The sequence below is a fragment of the Rattus norvegicus genome, chromosome 3 (assembly GCF_021556685.1).
Source record: "Rattus norvegicus strain SHRSP/BbbUtx chromosome 3, alternate assembly SHRSP_T2T, whole genome shotgun sequence".
Taxonomy (NCBI): domain Eukaryota; kingdom Metazoa; phylum Chordata; class Mammalia; order Rodentia; family Muridae; genus Rattus; species Rattus norvegicus.
The window spans coordinates 17,918,432-17,930,577 of record NC_141536.1 but is presented as its reverse complement, the minus strand read 5'-3'; the positions used below and the strand labels follow the sequence as shown (position 1 = coordinate 17,930,577).

General features: G+C 52.1%; 1 protein-coding gene across 18 annotated transcripts in view; it reads right to left on the bottom strand.

Moving 5' to 3' along the window:
* Nucleotides 1-12,146, bottom strand: part of Dab2ip (DAB2 interacting protein) — a 171,111-nt gene that overhangs the window by 62,534 nt on the left and 96,431 nt on the right. For all 18 annotated transcript variants that reach the window (NM_138710.4, XM_087647674.1, XM_087647648.1 and 15 more), the window contains 1 exon segment: nt 6,866-6,999. In NM_138710.4, the coding sequence (NP_619724.3) occupies nt 6,866-6,999 (134 nt within the window).

Sequence of the window (12,146 nt, the reverse complement as noted above, 5' to 3'; positions counted from 1 at the left end):
GCAGACAGCTTCCATGCCATGTGTAACAGAGAGCCACCTCTGAGTTTTTCTTAGGTAAGAGGCACATAGGGTGATGATGGGCTACTGAGAAAGATGGCTCATCTACATCGTCCAAGGGACAGATGACAGCACATGACCAAGTCCAGGTTCACCTTACTCAGGGACCACAGGAGACTCCGTACTGAAGGGGTCTGAGGGCAAGAAGCCAGCTCTTGCTGGATTTGGCCACAGCAACTACCTAGGCCTCTGCTTGGGGTAAGGGAATGTGCCCCTCCCATGGGATGACTAGGGAAAGGGCCCATATCACTGAAGAAACTCCAGTGACTATATAGAGGGCAGGCAAGTCTCAGGCATGCCATCTGGGGGCTCTGAGGACGGGATAGCTTCAGTTCAACCAGGCCTGCTGCTCATTCCCACTCACACGGTTCCTCCCAACGGGATGCTATTCAGGGGCCCCCTTCCAGACTCATGGGCAGCAGAAATCTGAAACCTCCAGAGGTCCTCTGGGGAAGGGGTTTTTTGTCCTTCACATTCTCAAAGAGAATAGGGCTGACAACTCCGTGTGGGGAAAAGCCAAACACAGGCTGCCACCCGGGAAGGCACCATGCCAACCAGGGAGGTACATGGTTTTCCTCCTTGCCTTTTCAGTCTCTCTATGATCTCTAGTTTGCTTCTGTGGTCTTCAGAAATAGCCGTTAATTAGAGCCCGGTAATTAACTTTCTGGTTTAAATAATATTTTGCAAAGGAATTCCATTAAAGAGTCAATTTGCATAGCCTCTGATCGGGGCCTGGAAATAGACAAGGCTACTTGGGGAGAGCAGTCCCATGGTACCCACAATGCTGGTTGTCACCAGGACCTGGGCTCTCCTTAGCAAGTGAGGCTGAGAGGGAGTCAAAGGGCTGAGGCTGGGTAAGTAACCCCCAAGAAGCTAGGCAGATTGTTACAAAATGAACCCGCATGTCCACATGCCCAGAAAGAACTGTGTATGTGGATGGGAATGTACACATGGACACACAGACACAGAAAACGCACACACACACACACACACACAAACACACCTGGACACCACAGAGTATATGTAAACACAAAAGACACAAGAAGAAAATACATAATAATACACAGTAGCCAACACTTACTGAGTATTTAGATTGAACCATTTGCCTATATTTGACCTATGAAGTCTTAAAACTTTAGATGGTCTAATCCAACAACCGAACTGATCTGTTGTAAATGTTTTATGTATGTGCTTATTTAAAATACATACACAAAAATACTTACACGCCATGCACATACACCTTCCTGAGGACAAATGCACACTTGCAAAATATATGAAGAGTAGGCAGATATGAGTGTGCTTGTTCAAAGAAAGGCTTACCCAGCCTCTGAAACTTCAACTGGGCAGCCTGGGGCTGATCACTAGCTAATTTCCACCATTCCTTAAAATATTACCCAGCTCCAGATCTCTAGAAGGCACACAAGGGAGCTGCGGATATAAAAGGAAGGCAATAAAAATGAGAAAGCAAAAATAAATTGGCTGTTCCATGCATCCAGGTTGTATTCTGTGCCTTCCCTCTCCTCTGGAGATGAGGCTCAGGACCATGCACAAGGCTCTGGTTAGGCCCGCCTATGCTCAAGAGGCCCCAAGTAGATGCCGCATAGGGAGGCAATCTGACTACAAAAGGCCTGACTGGTTACATGGCCTCAGTTTCCCAGACCTTTCAGCCCCTTTTCTGACTTTGTACTCTGAAGGACAGATGCCCTAGATAGAACTTCTTCATAATGATTATGGGTTAAGAATTAAATCTGATTCCCTAATGTTAGGGAGGGAGGAGGAGAGGAGGAAAGAGATGAGAACCAGGTGAGCTTTCTCACCAGGAGTTAATGAATTTCCTGTTAGAGCTCATATAACATGGAGGCCCACCCACATAAGGCCTCCCGGTGCTGAGGAAGGCAGGAGAGGGTAACTGAAAGTCCTGCAAAGGGCCCTGTGGGAAAATTCAGAACACAAGGACAGAAGAGGTGAGTTTCCAGGAAACACCACCACTGGCCACTTGACTCAGGAGAGCAGCCAGCACTCAGCCACTAACAAGCAAATTAATGCAAATAAAGAAATGTCGTATTTCTGTCTCTCCAAAATGAAAGAGACCACTTTAATGACAGACAACTCATCTCTTAGAGGGTATGAAGAAAGCCAACAGGTGGTCACTCTCAAAGCTCACTGGCAGGAAATAAGCCATGACAGGATTTTGATGAGCTTTTTACTTTTTTTGGTCAAAACCTCAAACTTCATATTCTTTGACTTAGTAATTCTAAAACATCTTATGAGATGAGAGGTGCACACAAAAATGAATGCACAAGGCTTTAAATTAATAAAGAAAAGGTGAACCTAAATGCTAGATGATTTAAAATAAGGATGGCTCAGAAGGAGCTGGAACAATGGGCATTTAGAATAGATTTGTAAAACACACAGGAAAGATCTTCACTCCCAGGCATGGCTGGGAAGAAGGACCCTCTCCCAGGCCTCTTGCTTTGCTTTGTTCCAGGTCAACATCCCTCTCCATTACGACTCAGTTCTTGCTATCAGGAGCGGCAGCATCTACAAGCTCTCTAGAACTCTGGAATGATACCATGAGTGACCGTTAGTCCAGTCTACAGATGAGAAAACTGAGGCCTACCAAACAAAATGGCTTCCTCCGACCATTCACACATTATGTTTTAACTTATCAAATTTTAGGAACATTTAAGAAATGTGTGAGACCCAGTATTAAATGCTAAGGAAACAGCATGAAATGAGACAGGAGCTTGTGATTAAGTATTGACTGTATAGATACCAGTATCTCCATCATAATTGTCATTGTGCTCACTTTGCAGATGTACAAAATGAGGCTCCCAAAGCCCAGGTGCCTTCCTCCAGGGATTGCTTCCAAGCCAAAGCTCACACACACACTCCTGGTATATCTCGGAGCTCTCCAATCTGCATCTCACAGTCACTATTCTTCACTGACCAGTTCAAAAGGAATGCAGACAGGGACCTGACCTCCCATTGCTGTGCTCAGCAGGACAGGAACCAGCAAAGCCCAGGCCTGGATGCCAGCCCTGAGACTATAAAGGCACAGCAACAGGACAGGCTCTGCCTTCCACCTCCTCTTCACCTAGCTTCCTGTTTCTTCCTCCAACGATGACCTCACCCCTGGAAATAGATTTCATATCTGCCTACTCAGGGCCAGTTGGGGATCCCTGTAAAAAACCCCACCCCCAGGGTTGGGGATTTAGCTCAGTGGTAGAGCGCTTGCCTAGCAAGCACAAGGCCCTGAGTTCGGTCCCCAGCTCCGGAAAAAAAAAAAAAAAAAAAAAAAAAAAAGAAAGAAAATGCAGGTTATGGTGCTTGCCACCAACCTGACAATTAAAAAAAAAAAAAAAACCCACCCCCAACTTCCAATTACCTGCCCCCCTCCCTGGGTTCTACATACCTGGGAATCCCTCCGTGAGTAACTTTCAGATGTGGAAACTAAGGTCTGTACATTCCCTGGGGTGGACAGTGCAGCTCTAACTGCACACACACCGGCCTTGCCTAGCTGCACCTGACCATCTACACTTCCAAGCTAAGCCAAAGATAGTGGGGTGTGGAAGATGGGGCAGGAGGAGACATACTCACTGAATATGTAGGGCGCAGGAGAAGGGGGGATAAAGATGTCAACTGATCTCCTAGCTCAGAAGCATCAATGAATGAGCAAGGGACTTGATTCGGGGAAGGCAGAGCCACCGTATCTTTTATTGCTTTTACCAACATTAAAACCACCCTGTAAATGAAGCAGCAACACTTCCAGCCAGCAAGAGGAAGTGCTCTGCCAGCAACCTGCTCACCTGGAAAGCGCTCTGGCCAGCACTCATCTCAGCTATCCAGGAGAAATGATTATCTGTCCCCAGTGCTTCCTGCCAAAGCCTCCAAAGGAGAAATTGGTGCCTGAGAGACCCGGAGATCATGGAGACCATTAGGAACCTCCCCTTGGAGCCATTTTCAGTAGAGCAAGTACAAAGGCTCAAACCTGTCCCATAGCCCTAAGCCCTCAAGTCCCTGCTGGCCTGACCCAAGCCTCAGGACCAAACAGTAGCAGCCCACACCTCGGGCAAACTTCCTTCCCAAGAATCCCAAAGATTCCAGCACAGAACCACCTGGTTTCCAGACTCTGGGTGGAGAATTCCAGAACAAAAAACTGACTTGTCCAACACAGCAAAGCAGAGCAGACGGACAACATGCATTAACACCTCTTTAGCAGTCATACAAACCACAGATTCACCCAGTTACACTGAAGGAACTGACCAGATAGCCCTAAACTGTCATCTACGTGGAAGGCCACTGGGATCAGGGCTCATACGTGCAACCCTGGAAGCCTCTATTCCCTTTCCCGCAGTCCTTGTCTCACATCCACTCCCTGCTTCGAGTCTCTGTATTTACCCCAGGACAGGCACAGGCGTGTGGGAGAGCCTGGAGAGGGGATTCAACCTCTCCTTGCTCTGTTCTTTCTACTGCACCTGGGCAGCACAACCCCCACACGAATAAGGAGGCACCTCTCCACTCACCCAGGTTTGACCGTGAAATGAGGGGGTGAGAGTAGGTTCACCACAGTTGATGTTACTCAACTTCCAAGAATAATGACTCCAGAAACTGCCCCAAAGAAACATCCACCCATTCACCCAACAGCAAATCGATTCCTGAACAAAGCAACAAACCAAGACCCCAGTCCTGAAAGCCCATTTTAGCTTCTAGACAGGGTAGGGGGATTCAAACCCAGTCTCCCTGAGTATTCAAGGGAAATCTGGGCTCCCTTCTGGTACCAGAGGCCACCAGGACAGATTGTTTACAGAAAATTTTAAAGACAATTCCACACCACTGCCAATGACATTCATCTCCTCTTGCTGCCTTTCACATTTTCCAGAAACGGATCTGTAGTTTCACTCTCTAACCCGACTAGATCTCCCCCTCCCCCTCCCCCTCCCCTTCCATGTAACAAGGCTAACCTGAGACCAGGCTGCACAGGATGTTTCCGAGGTCATCTTAGTGAAGCCCCACTCTGGCTAGATTGCTAGCCAAGCGCCTGCTGGCTTTTTGGTGCGGGCTTCCCAGCGGTAGAAGGTAAACACGACATGCATGCCGCTTGCTCTCAAGAGGGCAGACACACTCAGAGACCCGGGCTGCCTGCCGTCTCTCCTGCTCCCGGACAACCAACACATGCACACAAAATGGGGTACGTACACAAGCCCCCGCATGCGAGAACAGAGGGTCCGGACCCCTGCCAGGGAAAGCGCAGAGAAGGGCATGTTCTTGGGGGGAGACAGCCGGAGGTGGGGGCCGGAGGAGGGAGGAAGGCAGCAAACCGGGTAGCCTGCCGCCCAGACAGACAATAATAACAAAGATGGGAATGGAGATTTTCAAAGACGCAGTGGCTGCACCCAGCACCGAGCTCTGGCCTGGATGCATCTTCCTGCCAGGGAACGCCTGGTCCCCTGGGGCACCATAGCCATCAGTGAAAAGCTGGGGTGGCGGGGTGGGGGGGGTCCTGCCTTAGGCTGGGCTTAGCAGCCGGGGCAGGAAGCCAGGTGCAGACCGTGGTGGAGATGCACTGTAGAACAGCGCTGGGCTGATGGACAAGGAAGGTCTAGTGGTTCTAATTGGGATGTGGGAGGGGTGCTCTGGGAAAGGTGTTAGGTGTCAGTTAAACGTCACACCACCTTGGGCAGGAGTTAGGATAACTTGGGCTCCTTGCTTGCAGGAACCAAGGAGGAAAGGGAAGACATCATTCTACCTGTGCCCTTCCGCACAAGAAGTGCCAACTCGCCAACGGTAAAACGGACACGGACCCAGAAAGGCAGATGCCAGTAGCCTAAGATGCTGGGGCTGGATGCTGAAAAGGCTCCTGGGAGCCTACTGGCTCCTTCACCTCCACGACACGTTCTAACTGGCACAGAAATGCATCACTGTGCCTGTGCCTAAGTGGAAAGGTGCCTGTGGCTGACACGACTCAAGGAGAACCAGGGCCCCCAGAGGCTGTGCCCGCCCAGTGCCCCCGCACGGACAGGATGGCTTGCCCTTGCGAGCTGAAGCCTGCACGTTGCCATTGACTCCAGAGCAGGCTCAACAACCTCCTCCCCTCCCCTCCGCCCCACTAGCCACCTCCCCCTGGAATTTCCACACCTGCTCCCAGCTTGCCCAGAAGGAAGCAAGGAATAGGAGACACCCCCTGGGAGCGGGAGGTAAGGGCAGCTGCCCAGACTGTAGGGGGAAGGCCCATCTTCCCGGGTCTTAGGTGATGCCCATCAACCCAGAGCCTGGGCACTGTCTGCTTGGCTCACCCCAGCCCCCAGCGGAGCACGTGCCCTACTTAGCGCAGATGTGCCCCCTAAGCGGCCCAGCCCCCTGCTCCTCCCCTCCAGATGTTCACCCTTTTCCGCGCCACGAGCGCTACCGGCTCTGGGCAAAACCCAGCCGAAAATGCCTTTTGTATCGGACACCGAGGGACTCGGTAGGCCGGGAATGGGTCCTGAGGGTGGAGGCGCCACTTCCGTCCCTACCTCCAGGCACCGCACAGCCCGGGAAACAATGCCCACCTCGGCCAGACGAGGCAGGACCCCACATGCCCAAGAGGGCACTTGCCGCCCGGCCTCACCCCGGACCTCCAGCACCCTCCTAGCTGCAGCCGGTGAAGGCAACGAAGGCTGCAGCCCGAGTCCCATAGCCCGACGGGGGCCCAGTTCCCGGAGTTCCGGGAGGCCGGCGAGGCGTCACTCCCGCGGGAGCGTGCCCTGCCTGGGTCGGGCTTTGTCCCCGCGCCCTCGGGGCGCAGCCGGGGTGGCGGCGGGCTCACCTCTCATTGTCCGCGGCGGCGGTGGCTGCGCTCCGGAACCCCGGCAGGATGTGGCGGAAGCTGTGGTTGCGGTCCAGTTTGGGCTGGCTCTTGGTGCGCTTGATGGAGCCCTTGAGGCGGCGGCTGAGGAAGCCCTGCGCGCGGGGCGACAAGAGGGGGAAGGGGAGGCGGGGTTAGCGCGGCGGCGGCGGGCCGGGACCCGCACCCTCGCGGCCCACGGCGGGCCGGGCTCGGCCCCAGCAGCTCGCGGCCCGCGCCGCCGCCCGCCCGCCGACCGAGCGCCGACGGCCGGGCCCGCGCAGCGCGGCCCAGCCCACCCCGCGCCGCCCGCCGGCCGGCCCAGCCCGCCACGTCGCCCCCGCCCCTAAGCCGCCGTTGCCATGGCGACACTGAGCCGAGTGTCTCCGACCGTGGCCGAGGATGCCCGAGCCCCCCTACCCACCTCCTGGCGCCGAGAGGGCGGGGCGGCAGGGCTTCGGAGGGGCGGGGAACTTAGGGGGTGGTGATGAGTGGCTAGCGCCACCAGCAGCCCCTCACCTCACCTTCCTTCGCAACCAGGCCACACCCCCAACCTCCAGGAGGATTCCACACACCCCGCCCCGTCAGAGACTGACAGGAGTGGTTACTCAAATGAAGGAAAGTAAGGCTGGGAAAGCAGGTCCTCCAACAAGCCAGCGAGCCTCCTAGTAATCTGGCCATCTAGACCCCTAAGGCGGACAGACAATGGCTGGCTGTCAGGATGGAGGCTGAAACACTTGGACCCCCCAAAGCCAATCCCCATGGGTACAGGTTCCCCAGTTCCTCTCTTAAGGAGGGACCAAGGTGTGGAAGGGTTTGCTGAGTGCCTCCAATTTTGGGACACCCGACTCAGACCACTTATGGATTCACCAGCCAGTGCTGAGCTGAGGCTCCAGCTAAAAGCAGCATTCCCAACTCACCACACTCCACCCCACCCCAATCCAGAGCTTCTGGACAAATGAAGTGGCAGGTGACAAGCCAGGCCTCAGTACACCCAGGTTCGACCAGATGCCCTTTACAGATGATGAGTAAATGTGGGGCTCAAAGGGCCACAGCTGAGTCTTACTGGGAGAGCTGGTTAGTTTTATATAAACTTGGCACAAGTTAGTCATTTGAAACTCCCGACTAAGAAAATGCCTCCATTAGGATCCAGCTGTAGGACATTTTCTTATTTAAGGATTGATGTGTAGGGACACAACTATTGTAGGTGGGGCCACCCGTGGGCTGGTAGTCCTGAGTTCTGTAAGAAAGCAGGCTGAGCAAGCCATGTGGAGCAAGCCAGTAAGCAGCACCCCTCCTGGCCTCTGCTCCTGCTCCAGGTTCCCACCTTGTCTGAGTTCCTGTCCTGACTTCCTCCAACAATGGACTAAGGTATGGAAGTGTAAACTCAATCAACCCTTTCCTCATCATGTTCCTTTGTCATGGTTTTCCACATAGCCTTGGGAAAGTGGCTCAGACCCTGTGGGCACCTTGAGGGAGAAGAACTGAGAACTAGAACTCCCTGAGGAAGGCTTGTACAGAAGAGGTGCTGGAACCCAGCCACTCAGCTTGATTCTGGGTGACCAGAGGACAGACGTAAAGGAGTGTTATTTTGAAATCGTGTTGTCATTGTGATCTGAATTTTGAAGTTTTTCCATCATAGAAGGGGTGGGGCTGATAAGATTTCTTAGTTCAGAAGGTCAGGTGAACATTTGCTACAGCCCTAACCCTTGGACATGACAACCTCAAAAACTGGCTGAATAAATCCTCTTATATCACCAGCACACACAGAAAACACCAGAAAAACCTTATCTGCAAACCTTATTTGTAAAGAGGTTATCTTCCAAGGACACCCAGCTCCAAGAGCTACTGCCAGAGCTGTTCCCACAGGACACACCCTCTTTTACAATGCCCCAAGCTATCCCTCCTTCTGCCCTTTCCCCTCTACACTTCCTTCCTCCTCAACCTCTTCCTATCACCAGTCAGCATACCAGAAGTCCTCCTAAGCCAACTAAAATGCCACCTCACCCAAAGACCTTCCCAGGTAGTAGTGTCCAAATACACCACATCCAGGTTTCAAATGCAGTGGAGCTCAGTAAACACCTCTGGATTTAAGGGACCCTTCTCCAAAGACGTAACCCACAGGCAAGGCAATGCAGACTAAGGAAGGTTAAAGCTCCTAGGAGATGGCAGGCAGACAAGGACACCTCCATGTAAACCCTGGGCTCTCCCAACTCAGCCCTTCCTGAGGAGTCTCCCCAGTAGGCTTAGATTTTTTTTTCTTGGTTTTCATTTTCTGCACTGACGACACTGTATGGTACAAAGAACCACAAAGCCCATTTTACAGGTTGTTGAGCCCATTCATAGCAATATTGTCAGTTTGATCCTATTTCTGAGAGGAGGAGGAGGAAGAGGAAGAAGAGGAAGAGGAGGAGAACCACTCTCCCTCTAGAAGAATGGGTTGTACTCTTGCCACTTTCCACCATGTCTCCTCACAAGGCTCAAATACCAGGTGACAGACATTTGTAACTTCCTTTTGAAAAATCAATGCTACCTGCTACCTCCCCTGACCCAAGCTGCAATGACCTTGAAGATCAGTACTCCAAGAGCCCTGTACACTAGACAGTGGGACCACAACAGCCGTGGGCACTATGGGGTGACAGGACAGGGTGACAAGTGTTGTCTACATTCCTAAGAGGTCCAGAAGGTCAGACCATGAGGAGATTCTTCAGGGAACCATTGAGAACCTCTGTAAATCCCCACTGTACCACAATGAGCCCTACAGACCTTGGTGTCTCAGCTCAGAGTCCCCTGATCCTAGGGGTAATAAATACCCCTCCTTCTAGGAGCATGAGGCCATGGCCTCATGGCCAACAAGCTGTATTACTGAGGGTGACATAGGGGTTTTCCCAAGATCAAAGGCACCAAGCTACATTCCCGTGCTGTGCCCAGATTCACAGGGACAGGGAGTCAGGTGGTTGGTCCCTGGCTCTGGATGAAAGGAGACAAGCCTTTTCTCTTGTCCCTTCGTGGAATCAGCTACAGCCAGAGTTCACAAAGAGTGGCTGATTGGTCTTCAAGCCAGGAAGTTATGCTAGACCCAAGGCAAAGGGCTGGGAGGTGGCTCAGTGGCAGAGTGCAAGCTAGCTGCAGAGTTTGATGCCAGCACTGAGAAGAAAAAAAGAAAACAAACAAACAAACAAAAAGACCCGAGTCAGCCTTTAACTCAGTGGCACCAGACAAGGTTCCTGTTCCTTCTAGCTATGAGTTGTGGCAACACATTGATCCCAGCACTCCAGAGGCAGAGGTCAGCAGATCTTTGTGAGTTTGAAGTCAGACTGATCTACATAGGGAGTCCCTAGCCTGCCAGGGTTATGTAGGAAGACCCTGCCTAAAAACACAAATGGTTCCTTCCTCCAGTAGAACAGAGTTCCTGACATCAGTGTTGGGCTGTGCTGGAGCATACTGACAGCCAGTGGCTCAGAACCAAGAGGTGCAGGCAGGCACATGGGCCTCAACCCGGGCTGTACCCAGCTTGTCTGAGAGAGTTGATGGGCAAGGCCTGTCAACTCACTGTGGAATGAGTTGGGGAGGGACATGCAGTGAGTATTAAACAGGACACATAAAGCTAATTGGAGTTTAGGTTTGGGGTGCAGAAGAGAATATCCAACAAAAGCCAAATTTATCCACACAGGAACCCACTCAAATACAAAGGTTTCATTTAAAAATCTGCAGCTTGTAATAGCATATGCCAGGGCTAGCTCATCTGTGAGGGCTAGACATACTTTCAATAATCACTCCATAATCTCTCCTTTGTCTGCCCCACAGCCAACACATACACACACGCACGCGCACACACACACACACACACACACACACACACACACACACACAGACGCACAGACGCACATGCGCACGCAGTCTGCTTTCTCACAAGTTCTTTCTCCTTACATACAAGGGATCTGTCCTTGCTAATTCTCCCCTGGGGCTTTTTCTAAGTGCCTGGGTTCAAATCTCTTTTCATTGGTTTCCTGAGAAGGGTCCCAGCATGTAGCCCAAGCTGGCCCTGAACTCATGTGGAAGCCCTCAGCCTCCTGAACTGTAGGATTATAGGAAAAGCACCTTCACACTTACTTTCTAGGATCAATGTTTTTCAGGGGAGGGGGGCAGGGGTTGATAAGACATGGTTTCATGTAGCCCAGGCTGCCCCCAAAACTCCTCACCCTTTTAACTCTTTCCATGTGCTGGAATTACAGACATACAATACCATGTCTGATCTGGATTCCAATCCTAAATTAGACAACCCTGTGTACAGGTTACACACCCTTTCTGAGCCTCGGTAGTGTATCTGTAAAACAGGCTAATGAACAGCCTACTTGACAAGAGGATGGCAGGCATTATTGTTGGGTGTCAGCAGTAAGTCAGCAACTATCAAGCCGCCACATGCTTTATTGTCACTATTACCAGGACTGGCTCTAGTACACAGCCAACTCTCCCAAGGTGTGGGTGACCAACAGAGGTAGGAGTCTGCCTGGGCCTCTGAGGAGTCTGCAGGCTGCCCAGTAGTGGGGACAGGGCCATGAATGAAGCTGCTTGCAATATGACCCTGGAGCCACAGAGTAACATCCAGTTTAGAAGTTTTGAACCCTTTTAGTGCTTTCTTCTGAAGCAACCTCAGAGACTCCCTATGTGCACAGTGTGCGGCCACCGGGCTGTTCGGGTGAGGCCTAAGCTTTCATCCAGGGAGCAGGGACTGAAGTGTAAAAGCACAGCGGGCAGCCTGACAGTCCACCATCCACCAGGACAGAGTCTGTTCCACCCCTGTGGGGCACTGGCCTCCATTAACACAGCAGGCAGCTGTGTCTGCGCACTGGGCTCAACTAAGGCCCCAGGGCTTTCATACAAGGCTGCTTGTTACCAGTTCTTGCCTCTGCCTCCTTTGAGAATGTCCCCCCAAACCACTCCCAGCTGGTCCCCACTTTACCTCTGGGCAGACCAGAGTGAAGAACATAGATGCGTCTGGCTGTCAGGATGAGTTGTCAGGCATCCCCCACACCCCACTCCTACACCTCAGTGGCAGCCGTTCTGTCTTAACATCTGGCCCACCCCTGCTTCTCTGGAAGGCTCTCCAGCAGCACTCAGACCCTTTCAGAACTCCAGATGCGTGATTTCTTCATTCACCCATTTCAATCAATTCCAAGCGAGGAGGAGGAGGAGGAGGAGGATAAATGATGGGTTATTGAGCAAGCTCCTGTTTTGCCAAGTTGCTGTACCCATGAAAACG